The 20209-nt window shown below is 40.8% G+C and overlaps 1 protein-coding gene across 1 annotated transcript; it reads left to right on the plus strand.

Moving 5' to 3' along the window:
- The first annotated feature begins 1662 nt into the window (after positions 1 to 1662).
- On the plus strand, positions 1663 to 20010 carry slc7a10a (solute carrier family 7 member 10a). Its single transcript, XM_030415126.1, has 11 exons — positions 1663 to 1871; positions 6024 to 6228; positions 8259 to 8410; positions 14578 to 14703; positions 15035 to 15188; positions 15397 to 15520; positions 16004 to 16107; positions 16206 to 16302; positions 16422 to 16571; positions 17824 to 18001; positions 18113 to 20010. Exons 1-11 carry the CDS (start codon positions 1775 to 1777, stop codon positions 18211 to 18213), a joined length of 1488 nt encoding a protein of 495 aa, XP_030270986.1. The 5' UTR covers positions 1663 to 1774; the 3' UTR covers positions 18214 to 20010.
- Positions 20011 to 20209: the final 199 nt, after the last annotated feature.

Consider the following 20209-nt stretch of genomic DNA (forward strand, 5'->3'; position numbering starts at 1 on the left):
ACTGGATAAGCCTTTTTCACAGCAGACATTTTGACTTGTCATAATAGGAAAAGCACAGGTGTTTTTGATCACATTAATAAAGTTTTTATTCTATCCATGTGTTCCAACAACCCATGACGCTGTGACAGCAAGTCAGCATGCATAAGAGCACGACCCTGAAACCGAAGCAGCTGAAGAAAATCAGGCCATCATTTATTTTTTAGCTTTTGCTACTGTGACCAGCCTCAGAGCAGCTAATGTGGCTGTATATTCATTTGAATTGAATAAGAATAAGAATTGCCACCAACTCTTCTTATCTAGCCCCAACAAAACCACTATTTAAACAATTATAACTTTTTACAATTTATGAGGTGAACAAGTACCAAACAGAGGTTCTTATGTATAAAGTAATCTGCCTTCCTGCATCTCTACCTATTTTTTTTCCAAGCTATTTTGAGTTTAACTCACATTATCATACACATTCTACAAGAAGAAAGAATGATTTACATATTCCTTTCTGAAGGACCTCTGTTGCTATTGTCATTCTGTTGCAATTTTATGGATATTTTCTGTTTGTTGTTTATTGTGTTTTTCTTTGTTTTTTCCCTTTTTTCTTTTTCTTTTCTTTTCTTTTTCTATTGATTGATTTGTTTTTGTGATTTTGTATTAAGGGGGAGGATTTTATATAAGCCCTTTGGGTTTCTTTTCCTCTCCTGCACAATTATTTGTTTTTGTATTATTAAACAGAATTCTTGTTTTATCATTGTGCATATAAATAAATAAATAAAATAAATAAATTTGTTGTAATATAGTTGTCCTCACATATCTTGTTCAGAAAAACTGCGGGTCAAGAGAATGCTGAAGTAATTGTATAAGCTGGACTGATTGAAGGCAGTATAGATCAGTACAGTATACTGCTGAGCTCCCCCCCCCCACCTCAATAGCATGGTCTGAGTCTCAAATTACAACAGCCCTGACGGAAAACAGACTCGCTTGACCAGTCTTGTAGTCTTGTAGTCTTGTAAAGCTGATCTGTGAGACACATGCGACCATTTCTAAAATATTTGTTTGCATCTAGGCTGAGGTTGGGGAGCTGGTGCATGTCAAAAAGCATTAAATGTTTCTTGGTAAAATTCAGTAATATAGTTTTAATATTGGATTGCCTAGACCAGTATTTTTCAATGCCCTCTGCCCTGCTGGCTTTAGATGTTTTCTGCCAAATCACACCTGATTCAAATGAATGCGTCGTTATCAGGCTTCATCAGAGCCTGATGACGACCTGATCATTTGAATCAGGTGTGTTGAGCAGGGAACCTTCTTAAACATGCAAGGACTTAGACAGTGATTATTTATTAATCTATTTATCTGTTTATTTATTGTGTATTATTATTGATTTGATTACCTAATACTCCTTCCAACATTAGTTTATATGAAACTACAGTGAAGTTACAGTTGTAGGTTTACACAATTTGTTGAAATATATCTTAACCTAACTAATATGTCATGATGGATTATTAATTTTGTTAGTATTGCTGGATGATTATAAATAAAAGAGAAAAAATGTGAAGCATATTTCTGCACTTTCTCTAACCTCAGACGCTCGGAATGTTGTCACACCGTCATCACATGAGCCTACCTGAGACAAGGTGGTGGCTTGAGGGGTGGGTTGTACGCATGCGCAAATCATCCTCCGTTCATCAGTCGGATATTATAAGTGCAGCTTGGAGAGCGGAACGTGGTTCAGTCTGCAGTATCTGGACCGGTCCGAGGCGGGCAGGAAGAACATTTGGAGGCGATGGGGGACAAAGAGAAAAAGAAGAAGGATAAAACCTCAGACAGAGTCACTCTGAAAAAAGAAATTGGACTTTTGAGCGCTTGCGCTATTATCATCGGTGAGTGTGTGACAGCTTTTGTCTTAAGCGGTGTGTTCATGAAGTGCTGCTCAGCTTGAGAGAGAAGTTCACGGGGAAACGTGTTTGAACAGCGGGCTGGCGGAACAGCTCCTGGAGCGTGGCGGGTGTGCAGTTGTTTCATTGTTGTAAAAGTTACAGTATTATGGCACACACTAGGAGCGCGGCACAGACGGGGGTCAAGCTTGGTTCTGGTCCTGGTCTACTGTAAGAACACTGCCGGTAAATGATTTTGACTTATCAGTCAACCGTCAGACTTTGGCACAAAACCCCCAGAATACGCACGGAAAGAGTCGGGGGTTTTACGCGCCGACAGAGCCACCTCTGATGTGGGTCCAGTCCGGGCTGCATGTGTGGAAACTGTTACATCAGTCGTGATGATCTGAATATGGACATGCCTACGTGGCTAGATCATCTCATGTAGAACCTGAAAGCATGCAGACAAAGCCCCGGCTCCATGTGGTTGTACAGTAGCTTACAGTTGAGCGCTAACACTATAACACCGCCAGAGTGAGGGGTTCCGTTTTTTGTGTACTCTAAAGCAAGGCATTCTCTGTTCCTCGTCCTCATCTTCTTACAAACCGCCCATACTAAGTAAATGCACTCGTGCCGCATTTACAGTTGAAACGTGCAGACATAGAGGGCGAGGGTCTGTTTAAATACAGGAAGCTGATGTTACTGACGGTTTCCTCTGATTTTACTAAAGGCCTTTACTCACGGAAACACACTCTTCTGCTGCAGTAAACTCAACAGGTATTTCCAATGTGCTATTAAAATCTGACAGTAAGTAATGCGGAGGGTTCCACAAGCAGCAGCTGCCATCTGATAACATGACTTTAGTCAGCCCGGTGCTTCTGGAGGCAGGAGGTGGAGGCAGCGATGACTTAATGACGACACATGAAGTTATATTTGGTTTGTGACATTCTGTTCTTGGCTTTGTTTAATTTATGACTTTGACCCTCTATATTGTTCTCAACAGTTTAGAGTAGGGCGGCTATATTGACTAAATTAAGCATCATGCTTCTTTTCGCTGAGGTTATCTTTCTTGAATACATTCTGGCTGTTTTCTCAAGACATTGTATACATTTTTTATAATTTAATCAATTATGCTATGAGCCAAGAGCATGCAGGATGAACTGACTGGACTAACTGACTGTACAGAGTGTAGAAGATGGGGTGAGGGGATTGCCTTGGGTCCCCACTTACCTCACAATGTACATTTAATCAGGCCATGCTATAGGTTTTTCAGTAATCACAGGGCCAACAGAGTCATTACAGACTTAAACTGACCGTCTATCTTGCCAATGAAAACATACAGTACCGCCATGATTCCCATAAGTCCCATATGTGCCTCTGCAGATGAGATCTCCAAATGATAAGGTCTTGCACCACAAGTGGGCGGATCCTTTCAAATAACGGGGATGGTGAAACGAACCAAAATGACAGTGGCCTTTTATGGCCATTGTAAAAGTAGCATTTTACAGTGCAAATTACTGCCTGTGCCTGCAGCTCAAAGATCATGTTTTTTATATATTCATGGTTAGTATTTCAGTTATCCTCTTGAACGACCAGTAAATGGGAAAACTGGGCATTTTCATCATTAGGCAAATGACAAATGCATCTTAGTCACTGGAAGGTGGAATATGAAGCACAATCTGATATTATCATCTGAGGGTGACAAAGGCAACAAGGTGGCCTTTCAGTTGTAATGTAATATTTTCAATGGCTTATCTTCATAACCAAGGTCACGTCTATTGTGCTTTGATAGAAGCTGATACCGTCCCATTTAACGCTCATTCCTTGGCCTGCCCAGTTAACTGAATCTGTTGTTCATTTGGCTGCACAAATCCTTTGCAAAATTCTCAAAGCACACCCACAGCTCCGATTATACTTCACAGTATACCAGAGAGCTCCAAGGGTGATATACTCGGTCTAATTTAATGTGTGAAATGGGTGCTCAAATCACTTCAGTTCATACTGTACACTTGCCAAGTCTTCTCTGTGAAGCACAGATGGAGTTGAGCCTCTACAGTTAGTCTACAGTACACACAGACAACATGAGTCACGCTACTACTCACCAGATACAGCCTACTCACATATCAAACAACCCTCTCTAGTGAGGTGGACTGTTGGAGCTGTCAGTGTGCATGGCTGCTGCTTCACTCTGCACAGCTACTATTGCCTACATTTAGGGCTAGACAGTAAAGGAAAAACTAAAGGCAAACATGAGAACAGGTCACCTACCATTCCTACATGTCACCGGCCCCACCTGCAGACTGTTGAGCTGTTACAAGCCCATGCTTGCCAACACCGGCAGGAGAAGTTCAAATCCTCGACGTTAAAGAACAAACCTGCGAATGGTCGACTTTAATATGTTAAATGCATGCTTTTAGATGGAAATAACAGCAGTTTCTTTGTGATTTCACACAGAAAGGTGGTGGGCTGTGTTTCTTAATTCTCATGATTTGAATAAAGATGGTGATTAAAGTGAGCAGTATGTTCTCAGCTTTAGTGCCGAGAGGGTCAGTAGGACTCTGATTCACGCTTTCAGCTGCGATGCCAAACTTTATGACATAACAAACACAACATAGGCATTATGTAATGGCTCTGCATCTCACCACAGCCTCCACAATCCTATCTGACAGTGATAAATGCACTGTTTGGACCTCCTTTCTCCCTCTGCATCATTAGGGGACATTCAGAGCTGCTCTGACGGGGAGACTGCGACGACGTGCCTCACTGGGTTTTAAGCAGCTAACATGTTTTGAGTGGACAGTCACTTTTTCTTTTCTTTTTTTTTGTGGAGACTTCTTGTACCCCAAAGTTCTCCAAAGAGGAGAAAAACAGGTTTTGCTTGGACAGCTGCTGTTTGCTTACTTTCTTTTGTGTGTTTTAGTTTTAGTTTTTTGTTTTTGGAGGGGTGATGACATGAGTGCCAGGCTGGATTGGAGCACATGACATGGTGTCTTGTCCCTGTTTTGGGGTTAAATTAGGCCAAACTGGATGAACCAGTTATTTTTATCAACTGTAATTATGGTACAATTATGTCACATACCTGGGAGATGTGTGTGTTTGTTCTGTCATTTTCCCAGATTACAAATTATAAATACTCAGCACTGAGTTCAGTAGACATGACTCTGGCACAACACACAATGACTGATTTACTGATGAGCCGCAAAACCAGAGAATCACTTCAACAACTACGCTGAAAGAATTTTCCCAGTTACATTATTATTCAGTCTTATCTGATAAGACATAACATGTTCTAACATTCTTACATTGGCGTACATTACATATATTTTTTTAAAGTAAATTAATATCTGTCAGGGGTCTGTACTGCATCCTCACTCATTTTTTGTCTTTGGGATGTGCAAAAGTCCAATCAAAAGCTCTTAGAAAGTTACAACCGAGTGTCTGTTTTTATTTTATTCATTGGTGTTTTTCAAAGAAACTTCTTCAGCCCTGTTTTGATCACTCTGAAATTCTGTATATACATACATACATGATTTTTATGTCTGTTCATCCACAATCTGAGCAGCCACTAGCACAGGTAGTGCTGCGGTGTGGTTCTGCATCTTTGCTGTCACCAGTGTGAAACAATAACCATCGATTAGTTGTCAACTATTCCATCGTATACGAGTATTTTGATAATCTATTAAATGATTGGATAATTGTCTAAGGACATTTTTTTAAGGCAATATATCTGGTTTAATTACTCTTCTATGACAAAAAAATTAAAATCTGTTGTGTACTGAACCAGACATTTGAGGACGGCCTTTTGGACTTCAGGAAATGGCATTTCCTCACTTTTTGTGGATCAAACAACTAATTGATTAACTGAAGAAATGATCAACAGATTAACAATAGAAACTATTCTGCTTTGCAGTGTAGCCAAGGAAAATTGGACACTTTAAAAATGCTGATGTAATACTGACAACAGTTCTGGTGCATGAATGCATGTCTGTCAAAACATTATGTGCCTTTTAAAAACCTGTTTATCTGAGTAACTAGTGGCTTTACAAGCCTCAGGTAAGATAATTATGTACTTAACATATCATGTTTAGAATGTCTAGTGGTAGATGAATATTGAATTGCCTAAAGGAAAGTGTACCAAAATATTTGTTATCTCCTTAGGGAACATCATTGGCTCTGGGATATTCATTTCACCTAAAGGAGTGTTGGAGCATGCAGGCTCAGTGGGGCTTTCACTCATCGTCTGGGTCTGTGGAGGGGGGATCTGCGCCCTCGGGTCCCTGTGCTACGCTGAACTGGGTGTCACCATCCCAAAGTCAGGAGGGGACTATTCATATGTGACAGAAATCTTTGGAGGGCTTGTGGGGTAAGTACTGCTGTTTTTCTTGACACAGCTGTGACGTTTGATGTTAACTGTGTTGGTTTCCAGCCAGTTGTACTCACTTGGTCTGGATTATACTGCCACAGACAAGGTTCTGTACACAAGAGGGTTGGTTTAATATTACTGGCCGTCTGGAATCAATCGGCTCAGAAGCTCTCGTGACTGTCATGTGACATGTCAGCTGATCATAGGGCAGTACTGTTTGTCGGAGAAGGTCAAATATATGCTCCAGTAGGTATGACTTTCTGTATTACTTCAGTCCTGTGTGGCTCTTGATAAGTTCATTCACTTACATGTGTAAAATGGGTCAAACAAAGAGTGGCGAAACATTTAGAACCAAAGAACAAGAAATTGTAATAAATGCAGTAGTATACCCAAAGCCCTCACCCTCATGCAGCTCTCACAGATGGTTTACATCCATTTAATTGTAATTGGAAACAACAATGCATTGAATTCGAAGGGCTAAAAAAAAAAGCTGAAAATTATTTTTCCCCAACACACTATTTAGGTTATGGTGAAAGGCATGTAGTTATAAATAATAATTTAAAACCATACAGTTTGTCTGTAAAACTGCTGTCCAACACAACCTTGCAGTAATACCTTGTTTCCCCCATTTAATGACGTGTTCTCCAATTTCAGAACCAATCCACCCTTTTTTTTTCTTTTTTTTTAATTGAGCCTCTGGGGGCACAACCCATGTTTCTGAGCAGCTGGTGAAGCTGATATCTGAGACGTCCTCTTTCTTGAGGCGGTCATTGTTTAAAACCTGGTTAGTGGGAGGTTGGGGCTAAGAAAGAGGTATGAATGAAGGTAAATGACCAAAAGCTAATGAAAAGCTTAATTGTCATCAGACAACAGTTGATAGTTCCTGAGATTGCATTTCAGCCGGTGCGTTCTTTCTTCCAACACACAGCTAGTTTTCCTGCAGGCAAACAAAGCCTGCTCAAACATGATTGATCAATATTTTCCAGATTACAGATTTAACCAAGAACACCTCCAATACCAAAATGTTGTCCCTTGCCAGCAGATTCTGTAGTCGCGTGTAGAGATCTGTTTTTTGTGTTCTCTCCCTTCTTTGGAGTCCCACAGTTACTACTTTACAGTATCACCAACTTCTGTTTTCATCCTCAGACACCATCATATGTTGCCTGCACTATGCAGCACTAAAGATCAACAATAACCTCACCTGCCCAACTAATAACTTCTTAGAATTGTTTCCCTTTATTAATCCCCCCTTGGAGAAATTCCATGTTTTCTGTTATTTATTTTTTTTATTACACACACACACAGGAAATATACACACATGCACGGCATCATCCACATGCATCAGGCGCTCTATGATTTCAGTGTTATGTTAAAGGAGGAAGCTACTATATAGCAGTACTGCAGTACATGCTGGACTTGAACCAGCCACCCTCTGGTTCCCAAGCAAGTCCTCATGGACTGAGCCTCTGCACTCTATAGGACTTGAGTTTAAAAAACCTGACAGAAGCAAAGTCGGTGACCATTTGTATTGGAGACTGGACGCATTTGGCATCATATTTCTAAATGCAGGGCTGCACTGTGAGACAGGCCCATGTTCTCAATTTTTGGGGCCAATTAAATGTAATGTTTTTTAATAGGAAGTAAAATAAATTCACACATTTAATGTGGTGGCAGGATATTTGACAGTTAAACAATAAACTTTATTTCCTAAGATGACATCAGTGCACTGAAACTGTAGATTTCACAGGGAATTTGTACAGCACCAGTCTCTTATTACTGATGCTAAGATGCACTGTGTCGCAACAGCAGGAAGCTGTAGTTGCGCTGAGCAGTTCTTAAAGCATGAATATGAATTAAAGATGTGAAGGGAAGTAAAGAACTGAAAGAGTGCAGGGAGAGCCCGTTTCCTGTCCAAATAATAGGTCAACTCCAGTGTGTAGAAGCAACTTCTACTCATCAACTTAAAGGAGTTTAAAGTGGCTGCTCTCTCATGTAAAACCCTCTGTGTTTTTTGTCTCTTGTTCCTATAGCTTCCTTTTGTTATGGAGTGCCGTTCTCATCATGTATCCGACCACTCTGGCTGTCATCGCGCTCACCTTCTCCAATTACGTCTTGCAGCCGGCCTTCCAGAACTGCCTCCCTCCGTTCATTGCCACCAGACTCCTCGCTACCATCTGTATCTGTGAGTCATTAACAGCCCAAAGCCTTCTCAAAGTCTTTTTATTCAGAAGTTCTTTTGTTTAGCTTATATTTGGTGCTTTGTTACGGTGTTTCCAAGTTGTGCTTTCCCAGAGGTCATCTGTCTAGCAGTGTATCACAATGTCTTGAGTCTTTTCCCTTTGAGTTTCCATTGTGAAGCTAGTTTCTACAGGTGGCACTTTTTCTCTATTTTCAGCCTAGGTAACTGCAATTGCTGATGATAACCACATGGTTCTTCTGTTGGTCCCAAACAAACTTAAAACACATGAAGTCCTCTGCAGTGGGGGATTCTTTTTTCAGGGCAAAGGCGAAGAGATACTGGGCATTTCTTTTTTATTTCTACATCAACAGGACATGTAAAATTCTTCAAAACACACTTTCATTGTATTTTCATCCTTGAATGTCATGAAATTTGTGTGAGGAGGAGGAGGAGGAGGAGGAGGAGGAGGAGAAGAGCTGTGTTGCTGCTTTGTAACACAACCTGGCAGCTGTGAAGGCTTGATCTTCCTCTTCAGGAGCGTGGCACTAAAAAAGGAAAAAAGCGTTCCATGACTGAGTATAAGCACAAACACTATTACGTCATCGATGTGTACAGCACTGCAGTGTCAGATAACTCACTGATATCCAAACATACAATATGAGGTTCTTAAAGGGCAATCTACTTAATTTAGGCCAGGCAGTATTTGGGGTGGCTCTGTCAGAATGTTCCCATTTCTGTCAACAGTAGTATGTTACCTAACGTTAGACTGTTTACCGTGGCTTGGCAGCACAAACACTGGCTCTGGTGTTGCAATGGTCTGGCTTGGAAAATGACATTTGCAATTTAAAATCTGAATGTTTACATTGGTAAACTTGTTTTAATATTATCCTTATGAGCAGATCAGAAGGCTTAAGGCCAAATCTGTAAAGCCCTCACATAATCAGATAATTTGTGCTGGACAGCATGTTTTAAGCACAATCAATTAAAGACATTGATGAGCATTTAATTAATTATAAACAAGTACTGCAAGAAGTAGTAGTCCTTGTCTAGGAAAACTGTCCATTCATCCAGTGATAACATGGGAGTAAGTGGCCTTCATGTTTTGTGGCACTTCTCTTGCTTTATATTTAAAGGGTTAAAGAAACTCTGCAAACTAAATCCAGCAACTTTCATCTCAAGCCTTAAAGATATCTTTGTTGTTCACAGCCTGCTGATGGCAGTCATTGTTATTTGGTAATTCCTTATGAAACGCTGTGCTCCATTTCAAGCCCTGAAACTGATCAGCGCCTTCCCATGAAATGTTGGAGTAAAGCAATCTGTATTAATGTATCCAGTGGCAAAAGCAGACCGCATGTATCTCGTTGACAAAACGGCCAGTTGGGTCTTGTTTGAACTGGATGGCGGGATAGATGGGAGAGGGACGGCTATCTGTGCATGCGTCAGGCTGGGGTTAGCATTTACAGAGCAGAGCACTGGTGGACCTCAACTATTTTTGGCGACAGAATGTTACAACTGCTGCCTGGTTAGGTTGGGGGCCAACTCAGTGTGCGTATGTGCTGTAGGAGTTTGTGTGCGTGTCAGTATCATCGTCAGACTATATAATGGTGCCAGCCTTTGTGGACGCCGCTAATGAGAGGGGGCGTGTCTACGCCATTGTGCATTGTTTCACAGAGGTTACCGTGACGCTCCTGTCACAGAGCTCCATGGAAACAGGAAATGGGCAGGACACCTTGCACATCAATGATGGAGAATCCAATTGGCCGGCTGTCATTCTGGCTGGCTGTTTGATGTTCCTATTGGCTGCCTGGCACCACCCCCCGTCCTCCTCTCTGGTCCACAGCATCACACGTCAGACCTTCAGTCACAGTGGGAATATAGTCATCTGTCTTTAATCAGCAGTAATAAGGTTCAAACCTGATGATCTGCAGGGAAAGTGTTGGTGATAAAAGAGGGAACAAATAGCCCTCTGAACCCAACAAGAATTTTTGATGAAAGAGAAATGGCTTTTAATCAGTTTGAAAAATGTTTTCAACAGAATACAAAATAGAAGCAGGAAGTAGAAAATGGCACTGATGTAAACGATAAACTTGGTTATGTCTGTATGCCTTCATTGCAAATGTGGGTGTGATTGTTGCTATCGCCACCCACAGCCTTTACTGAGAGAAATGATGGATTGCTATTTTAACACACATTGTTTAAGCCTTTGGCTCACACAGCTCTGTAGACAGTGAGTCACTCTGCAGAACTGTTCATCAGAATGCACTCATAGACATTCTCAGGACCTGAAACCATGAATTGACCCACAAAAGTGAAAACCAAGTCTAGTTGCTCATAGTCTGCCTAAAGGGAATTGACAACTGGAGATCAGTGTTGAAGTGTCTTGCCCGTTACAGATGAATTGTAAACATTTTGCAGCGCTCGGTCGGCTGTTTGCTAAAACACTTAGGGAGATTATCTGGATTAAATGTTGCTGTGCACCGCTCAGTCTTGCTGAGGAACCTGTTGGGTCAACTGGACCTTTCTTGGTGAAAGGTTTATGAATGTTAGTCAGCCTAGATATGTGCTCCCCCCACCACCCTCCTCCCCTGCAGTGTGTCACAAGTGACCCAGGTTTGTGTGAGTGAAAACCAGACAGGTCCAGTTGTGGGCTGGTTGTGTTCTTCTAAGAATAGAAGCACTTGACAGCTCACAGCAGCATGGTCATGCGCCTAGCACAGCCATTTCATCAGACTGACTTTAACACACTTCTTTCTGTCAGCTATTGATCACATAGAGAGAGATAGAAATTGGAGAAAAGTACTATTTGTGTGTGTAAAACTGTTATTATGCTTCAGGCAATTGGAAGTTCTATTGCTGCCACTGGTTTTGATGAACATTTACAAGATTTTCTGCAAAACGAGGGTTAGGCCTAAGATATCATGACATTTTTCAAAAAGGTGACCTGAGGTGCCTTAAAACAAATGTTTTATATTAAACGGCCATTTCACAGAGTGAATTTGTTTTACAAACTGAAGCAAATTAAATCTAAAAATGCGCTTGCAAAATAAGAAAAACCAGGCAAAGGGCAGACCACACTTCTAGTGGGTCATAATTGATGATTTGGAGTGAGTCTATACATTGTTTTTACTATACCTTAAGTGGTTGCTCTTTATAGGCATTTGGAAAAGCCCTCCATGAAGTCGGAACAACGATACAACTATTGACACAGCACAGACGCAAATTAATGAAGCGGTAAAACATTTATGCAGGTCAATGCAATAAACTAATCATCAGAGAACAGAAAGAAAGAGTCTTTCGTAGTGTGTGAAATGGTCTTCAGAGACATGTCTATGCACTGCTTTCTGAGAAGATGAACAGAAAAAAGCCTGTTCCTGTTGTACAGGAATTTTGGATGTAATTCTCTGAATGGCAACTTGACTCCTGTTTTAGTACATGCCTGAGGTAAGAGCTGCACAAAACTACAACTGCGCACACAAATGAAATTCTTAGGCCGTGCCCATGAAACGAGATAGTTAACATAGTTTAGTCAGTGTCCTGATATTCTCACCTAAGGATAGTTGAATGGAAATGGGGTCATCATATGAGTTGATATATTTATTTAATTGATTCTGCTGATTACTGGTGATTGTGATTTTACACCATAATCATGAGGAAAGTTACTATTTCAAAAGAAAAGTATGCTAAGAGATTTCTTACGATTAATTTTTTGCTTCTTCTCTTCTAACACCAGTCCAATCTCCACCATCAACATTATGAATGTGTGCTGCCCCATCTATTTAACAGTTTGTGTTGTTGTTGTCTTATTTTAAAACAAAGTCTATTTTAAAACAAAGATTGAGCTTAAATGGGAGTTATATAAAGATGCATTTCAGTGATGGCTGGGTGCAGCCCTCCTTTTTTCTCCCTGTAGTCTCTATCACTGACTGTACTGTTGGTTGTCAGCCTGTCTCTGTATTCATTTCACTGAGACTAAATCTTCTGGATTTACTGTATTCTGAAAGGCTTCTGGTGTCAGACATGTCAGACTTGTGAGTAGACAGGACGGGGGGTGGCGGTTATTGCCAGTTCAGTGACTCCACTGAGTAGATCCTGGACCATGAGGGGCGTTCCTGAGGTCAAAGCCCCATGATAAATCTGCAAGTTGGGATCAGAATCCATTAAGAGTAAAAGCACTAATTTGTTTAGTATTCTAGTGCTGAGGCAGCCTTCAATAGAGGCTGTGACGGCAGGACACAGATTTACCTGCGCTGTCACATTCAAAGCACAGTGGCACCTCCTTCCTGTCAGGGTCAACACTGGAGTGGGGTTCACAGGAACACAGGAGCGGAAATGCATGTAACACCCTGAGGGTAACTGACTATAAAACACTGCAGTGTTGTAGGGGAGAGAAAGCTGTGCCCGGTGCCGCCAAATCCTCCTGCCAAACATTCACACGTGTGTTTATGTGTGCCTGCAACAGCGGAAGCAGTTTGTTCAGATTTCTGTGGTAGGAGGGGAACCTTACCCCGGTGATGGATGACATGGTTGATAACAACCCCCACACATATGCTTTTATACATTATATATACACACACATATACCGCTGTGCCACTCATGCAAGAGAGTGCATTTTTGTTTAAAGGCCAGATGAAACAAAATGAAGAAGGAAACAAGCTACAGCTGAGCTGCATTAAATTAAGAGACAAAAAGATCCCCAAAGAGATGGAGAGACAGTCTTGCTCACATGACCTGTGGCCTAAATCACTTCCTAATCTCGGGCTCTTAATTTGTTTCCTCCAAATTCCAACTGTTATGATTACACATGAAACAAAAGCATTTGTCAGTAAGTGCATGAAGGCCAGTGAAGGGGACATATACAAAATCTACCAGTTTTGGGGCCCATGCAGCTCAGTCCTGTGATATGGTACATCACTGAGAAGACAAGAAAACAGTGTTTTTAATCTGAAATGTGCATGCGATACAAGTGGCTAAACAAACCAGCAGTGAATAAGAAGTGGTGGTACAGAGAGGATCCAAATGCTTTATGATTACCTTTTAAGAAGACAAAACGACATGCACTTATCATCTTCCATCATTGCATGTGATACCCTTGATGTTAATGTGAGAGTTGGATTTAGCTTTCAGCTATGTTGGAAGTGATTCTTCAAACATGAGACCAGGATGTAAAATGGCTTTTTACATGTACGAGTCTCAGGTCTGAAAGTGGGCTTACAGCATGGCATCTGCTGCTGCACTCACAGACCATACTCCTCACTGCTGCAAGTAGCTAACACCCCTTTTTAATCATAGTAGTGTATTTAAGCAGTCAGTGCTCTGTTTTCTCCTAGTTTGTCTGCTGCCACACCACTCACCTGAGAGCTATACAGCTGCTTGCTGCCACTGCTGCATTTCAAAAGCGGCCTCCACCCCAGCGTCTACCTGTATTAAAGTTTAAGATGCGTTACATATATTAAACACTCTCTTCAATGTGAGAGTACTGACTGTATAGCAGCTATGGTACAGTGTTTTAAAGACTTAAAATGTGTAAAGGGGTGCAGGGAAAAAAAACTACACAAAGGTCTTCAAAAGGTTTCTTTCCCTCCACTGGAAACACGACTTACACTTCCTCTCTGGGTTTACCTCTCACTTGTTAGCCTGCACTTGAGTTCGAGGGCAGCTGGAGAGCCACTTGCACACTCTCGGACTGGCTCACTTGGAATTTGGCCAGCCCTTGTTATGGTGGTACTCACAAACACGCAAAACTGAGGGTCAGTGTGAAGGTCAGTGGCTGAGAGAAAAGTGTAACCACATACACGAGGAGGAAACAGGAAATGGGAAGTGTTTCATTCGACAAATTTGTCTGTTTGGCAGGAAAGATTCTTTCTTTTACTTCTGTGTGCTGACGAGAGGAATGTGGAGTCAGTGAGACAATAATCAGGAATCTAACCTTTCTACTAAGCATTTTTGAATGACTGTACCTAATTCGACTTTATAAAACATGCCGCTGAATGTGTACGCTAAATTTCCCTGAAGGTTAATATTGTAGTTCTTAAAGGGGATTTATTTCTTCTGATATTAGTGGAAGTGATCCATTAAAAGGAGGCTGAGGCAAATGAAACTGAGGCAAAGCCTGTCAGAACCATGATGCTTTTAATGTTTTTAATTGTCTGTATTTTTGTGTCTTTCCACAGTATTCCTGACCTGGGTGAACTGCTCCAGTGTGCGCTGGGCGACCAGGATCCAGGATGTTTTCACTGTAGGGAAACTCCTCGCTTTGGTACTCATCATAGTTGTCGGACTCGTCCAAATCTTTCGAGGTGAATGCGCGCGCGCACACACACACACACAGATATATTGTTATCAGTGCTTGATCACTGTTTTTATTTTCATGAGGAAACAGAATATTTGAATTAAGTGTATAAGGAACAAATATGACAAGGGTGAGTATTGCAGTCATGCAAAAATGACAACAGTTAAGCTCAATAAGACAGAAAACGAATACATTCATTCAAATAAAACATCTTTTAAAAAATAAACATTCAGTCTATATCCTCAGAATGGTTTGAGGGTTTCATTTGCAGGATGTAATAATGTGTGATGTACTTTTCACTGTTTTATTCACACATCCTTTCCTCTCACCCTCTCCAGGACACTATGACGCCCTGCGGCCCAGTACAGCCTTTGAATTCAGCGAGGACCCATCAGTGGGACAGATAGCGCTGGCCTTCCTACAAGCCTCCTTCGCCTACAGTGGCTGGAATTTCCTCAATTATGTCACAGAGGAAGTCGTGGAGCCACGCAAGTATGGCACACACATGCACACAGTGTTTCAGTTCTCTACAGGTTTACACTTTTATATTGTGGAACATAATGTGCAACTCAGTCTCTTGGTTCAGAGCTATATTATTGGTTTGAATTCATAGATGGTAGTTTTGCATCGTGACTTGTAAATATTTTGTGATGCAGGAACATCAACATTTAACTATTACTTATATGATTTATTTTACTAGGAACCTGCCCCGTGCCATCTACGTCTCCATCCCACTGGTGACACTGGTCTACACTATGACCAACATCGCCTACTTCTCCTCCATGACCCCTGAGGAGCTGCTGGCCTCTAACGCTGTGGCAGTGGTAAGCAGCTCTCCAGCTCCATGAAAGGATGTTTGATTCTTATAACAAGACTTTGAGTTGTCTGGAAACATTTGAGACTGTAAGCCTGCTGAAGCTGAGAATCCTAGCATGGGACAGACCTAAACCAATTACTCGGTCAATGAGATTAAAGTTTGTTTCATTTTTTTCATCATCCCAGAGCAGATAACTGGAAAACAGTCATGAGTTCAGTTTGTAAATCCCCTTTTGAAGGACTTGAAATACAAGCAGTATCCTGGGATATTAAAGGACACCAACAGTTTTCTATCTCAGCCACACACAAGCTTTGTATGTACAGCCAGTCTACAGTCTAATATCTATGCGTGGTGTTCATAATGTACATTGCATTTTTCAGTGAAATTAATCCGGTAACACATTATTGTTGGGGACTGAATGAATTAATCGGTATATCAATCACACAGTGAAAATTAATAATCTAATCCATCAGATGATGTTGTATTCTAGACATTCGGGGAAAAGCTGCTGGGGATGTTTTCTTGGGTGATGCCGATCTCTGTAGCACTTTCTACCTTTGGAGGTATCAACGGATATCTGTTCACCTCTTCCAGGTAGAACACACACACACAACTCTCTTTTAAACAAAGGTGCCACGAGTTTAGTAACCATGAACATGCACTCTTACAAGAATGTGTCTTCCTGTGTGCAGATTGTGTTTCTCCGGAGCCAGAGAGGGTCACCTGCCTTATTTCCTGGCTATGATTCACTTAAAAAACTGCACCCCAATCCCAGCCCTGCTGCTCTGCGTGAGTGCTCCACTCAGTTTTGTCTACCAATTTTGAGTATTGATATTGTACTATTTTTGCATTCTTTTCCATTAGTTTTATATACAAGTAACATTTGAACCTACCTTCCTCTACCACAGTGCGTAGCCACCATAGTTATCCTGTGCATTGGGGAGACGCACAACCTGATCAACTATGTGTCATTCATCAACTATCTGTCCTATGGGGTAACCATTGCTGGCCTCCTCTACCTCCGCAAGAAGAGACCCAACCTGGCCCGACCCATCAAGGTACAGTGGAGTACCATAAATTCGCTTCAGGGAAAAAAAATTGTATTCTATTTTACTGAATGCCTTATTGAATACATAAAAACAATAAACATAAAGTCACCCACCTTTCAAGTCTGCTTCAATTAAACTAACCCAGTCATCGCTTCAGATTTTTACCTAATCAACTGTAATTGACAAATTTTAAAAACGTACTGTATATGCACTCAGAATAAATCCAAAGACTATAGAATAATGGCACGACACACTCAGGAGTAGATATGGAATGTGAAAACTATGGAAGATACAGGTACATTTACAGAGATACAAAGTGTGCCTATTCTGTATTGCAATAATAAACACAAGTGCCACACACAAACAAAATGTGACATTTTAAGCATTTGTGAAATTTCTTCCAAATGTGCATACAGTTGGACCTACTATTTAGTTATTAATAATTACTGAATTGGCAATTTATAGTTAAAATGACTTTTGGGTAGTATGAAAACCCATCATCTGTAGACTCAGAACAGACGAGATGAAATGTTAAGCTCATCTTAACATTGATCTCAAAATAACATTGTTGCCTTCATATACTGAGCAAGTACATTAACAGGGAGGTAAAACATTGTATTTATTTATTACTTTTAGCTTTAAACAAACTTGGAAGGGTCACTGGCAGGTGTTGCAGCTGTAGCCAGTCAACGTCAATAATGTTTCTTGGCCAAACCTAACAAAAGAGAAACTCGCTCTACTAGCTAGAGCTGACTTTATAATTCTGGAACTCCTATTAGCTGCTGCTTGTAATGTTATGGTCATTCCAAAACAACATTATACTGGAGTAAAGGCCCTCTGGTTAAATATTTAACCTGAGTGGAACAGGTGCATCAATCTATTAAACCAAACATTACACCAGCAGTGTAGAATAAAGCTGTCAACAGGATCATTTATGTGCATTTAGATATGGTCAGATGCGGTTTACTGGTTTTTACTTGATTTTAGGTTGTTAGTGGTGGATATGGATTATATATTGGCGCCACCTGGTGTCACAAATATCAATTACACAACACTTGGCATTTGTCAAAATAATAAACATACACATTTGTTAATACATTTATCTGTAAAATTATTTGTGAACTTGTATAGAATTAATGATACGGATTACTTGAATACAGTATAGGGTTTGCACAAACAATGTTAGTTAATTCTCAATGAATGCAAGGTTGTAATTGTTTTACAGTGGCCAAAAAAATAATTGTGTCCCTGTCCTGTGCAGGTAAACATGTTGGTCCCCATCAGCTACTTGATATTTTGGGTTGTGCTGCTGGGCTTCAGTCTTTACTCTGAACCTGTGGTCTGTGGCCTGGGAATGGTCATCATGCTGACTGGAGTCCCTGTATACTTTCTGGGTGTTCATTGGAAGAACAAACCCAAATGGGTCTACAGGCTAGTAGGTGAGATGGCCTGTGCCACTGTACAGAGGATATTCAAAAGAAAAATATTTGGATAATTTCAAGAGTTGGACTCTGTGATTAAAACTCTTCTTGTTGTCTTGTGTCTTGCAGAGAGAGTCACGTACAGGGGCCAGAAGTTGTGTTATGTGGTGTTTCCTCAGGAAGACCCTTCAGAGACAGAGCCCCTCACTGCATCCAAAGCCACTGACTGAGCAGTGCAGTCAAGCAGGAATTCCCTCCAATTACACCTGTACTTCCAGTTTTACCTTGCATTGTTTGGTCAGATTGTGGATGGTGAAGAAAACGGTTTCGTCTTGCACAGGTGCAGCTTGGGGCATTGGCTTGTTCAGGCCTAAAGCTGCCTAATGTGTTTATTATAGGTTGGTTTGGTAGTACTGCCCCCCCATGCTCCTCATCTGTATGCAAACTTCTCCCGTTCAAACAGATCTCCTCCCTTTGACTCACTCAAGGAACTTCCGGCTGTCACTTTCTGCTTCACTTCCAACATTTTCTGCTTTTATGACTTTAACTAAATTCTTGAGCTTATGTGCCTTATGAAATGTGTGTGTGATGGTTTATATAGTGGATTGGTTTGTGCGGGTATTTTGATGATGTAATAACATTTATGAGGTAAATATGCAAGCAGGTTCTGCACTTAGCAATACTTCTCTATTACTGCTGCTACCTTCAGCTGTGTTTCACTAATTACTTACATGATGTTTACTGTTCGTCAACTGTGGATGAGTGTTTTCTGTCTAGATCTCTGCCTGGCTACAGTATCTAGCTGTCCTTTTTACCCCCTGTTCGCTCTCTTCTTTATTCTATAACTACTCTCTCTTGAGAGATACTGCAGGTGCCTTCATACTATAAATATTATTGTTAGAGATTTTCTTCAACACTCATCTTTCCCACCATAATTTACAGCACATGAGAGACATGAAGATGACGGGAAGTTTGTGGCTGTGAACTGGATGAATGGCTAAAATGAATAAGCTTCCTCATTACAAGACATGCTGACTAGCTGTTCTTCAGATGTTTATTGTTCACCATCTCCCTCTTTGGTCTCTAAGCACCCCAAGCGTCTGTTCAGCTTCATCTCTGGGAATGCCACTGTGAACTCTTTCAAGGTGCTTGACCAGCCAAGACAGTTATTGGATTTCAGATTTCTCAGCCTGATGTTATGATACAGTACCTACCCTGAATGTGTTGTCCAATAGCAATATCACGATCCATACTGACAGATAGATGGATTGCTGGCAGTTTACTTGTGCATGGGCCTTCTTCCACGTCCCCAAAGACATCAACTCTACAGTAACACCTGGTCCACTGACTTACTATGATACTGTTGCATTGATTTTAGTTCCAGTGGTACTTTTGACTCAAGGTCTTGACTCATTATGATGCATTTGAAATATGAAGTAATTATTGTTATTAGATTATTATGGTCAATTTTCCATAATAAGTAGATTTCCTTGCTGAAGCTGTGGTACCACAACCTTAACACAGTATGCTAATTTACTGTGGTCCAGGAGATATCTGTGTTTGGGTAATCTCTTGATGCACTTTTCTGGAATCTGTTTATATTATGTACATATAACAGAGTGTAGAAGGTCTAGGCCAGTGGCCTTGTTTTTAACATGATGACACCAGCAGGTTGGGACATGGATTGAACACACGTCCTTTTCCATGCCGGCAGATGCTGGGAGTTTACCCCAGCATCAAATCCACAAAAAGAGACTCTCACTTATGACAACTTGTACATCTGTCTGCCATGTCCAGGCGCTGTTAGCTCAGTTGAGATCTGTAAATACTATGTAAAGAAGAAAAAGAAAACTGTTACAAATGCGCCAGGGACTCCAACAAAGACCACATTCCTCAGACATGTTGATACATTTACATACTGTACGATTGATGGGTGTACCTCTTTGTTTTGTAAGTGTGTTAAGTTGTACAAGAATAACAATGTAATTGCTTATTAAATATAGCAACTTCTAAAAAGCTTTTTTTGATATTGTAAGTGGGTTTCGTGTCCTCAATTGCATCTGCTGGCTTTCAACCGAGAGCTATTACATAAACTTAAATTAAACCTTAGTCAGTAAAGGAATGTAACTAACTTCATTTATACAAGTACTGTACATCAGTGCAATTTTGAAGTACTTGTACTATACTGAGTATTTAATTTCTATGCTACGATATACTTCCACTCTG

Source organism: Sparus aurata, chromosome 4, assembly GCF_900880675.1.
Source record: "Sparus aurata chromosome 4, fSpaAur1.1, whole genome shotgun sequence".
NCBI lineage: Eukaryota > Metazoa > Chordata > Actinopteri > Spariformes > Sparidae > Sparus > Sparus aurata.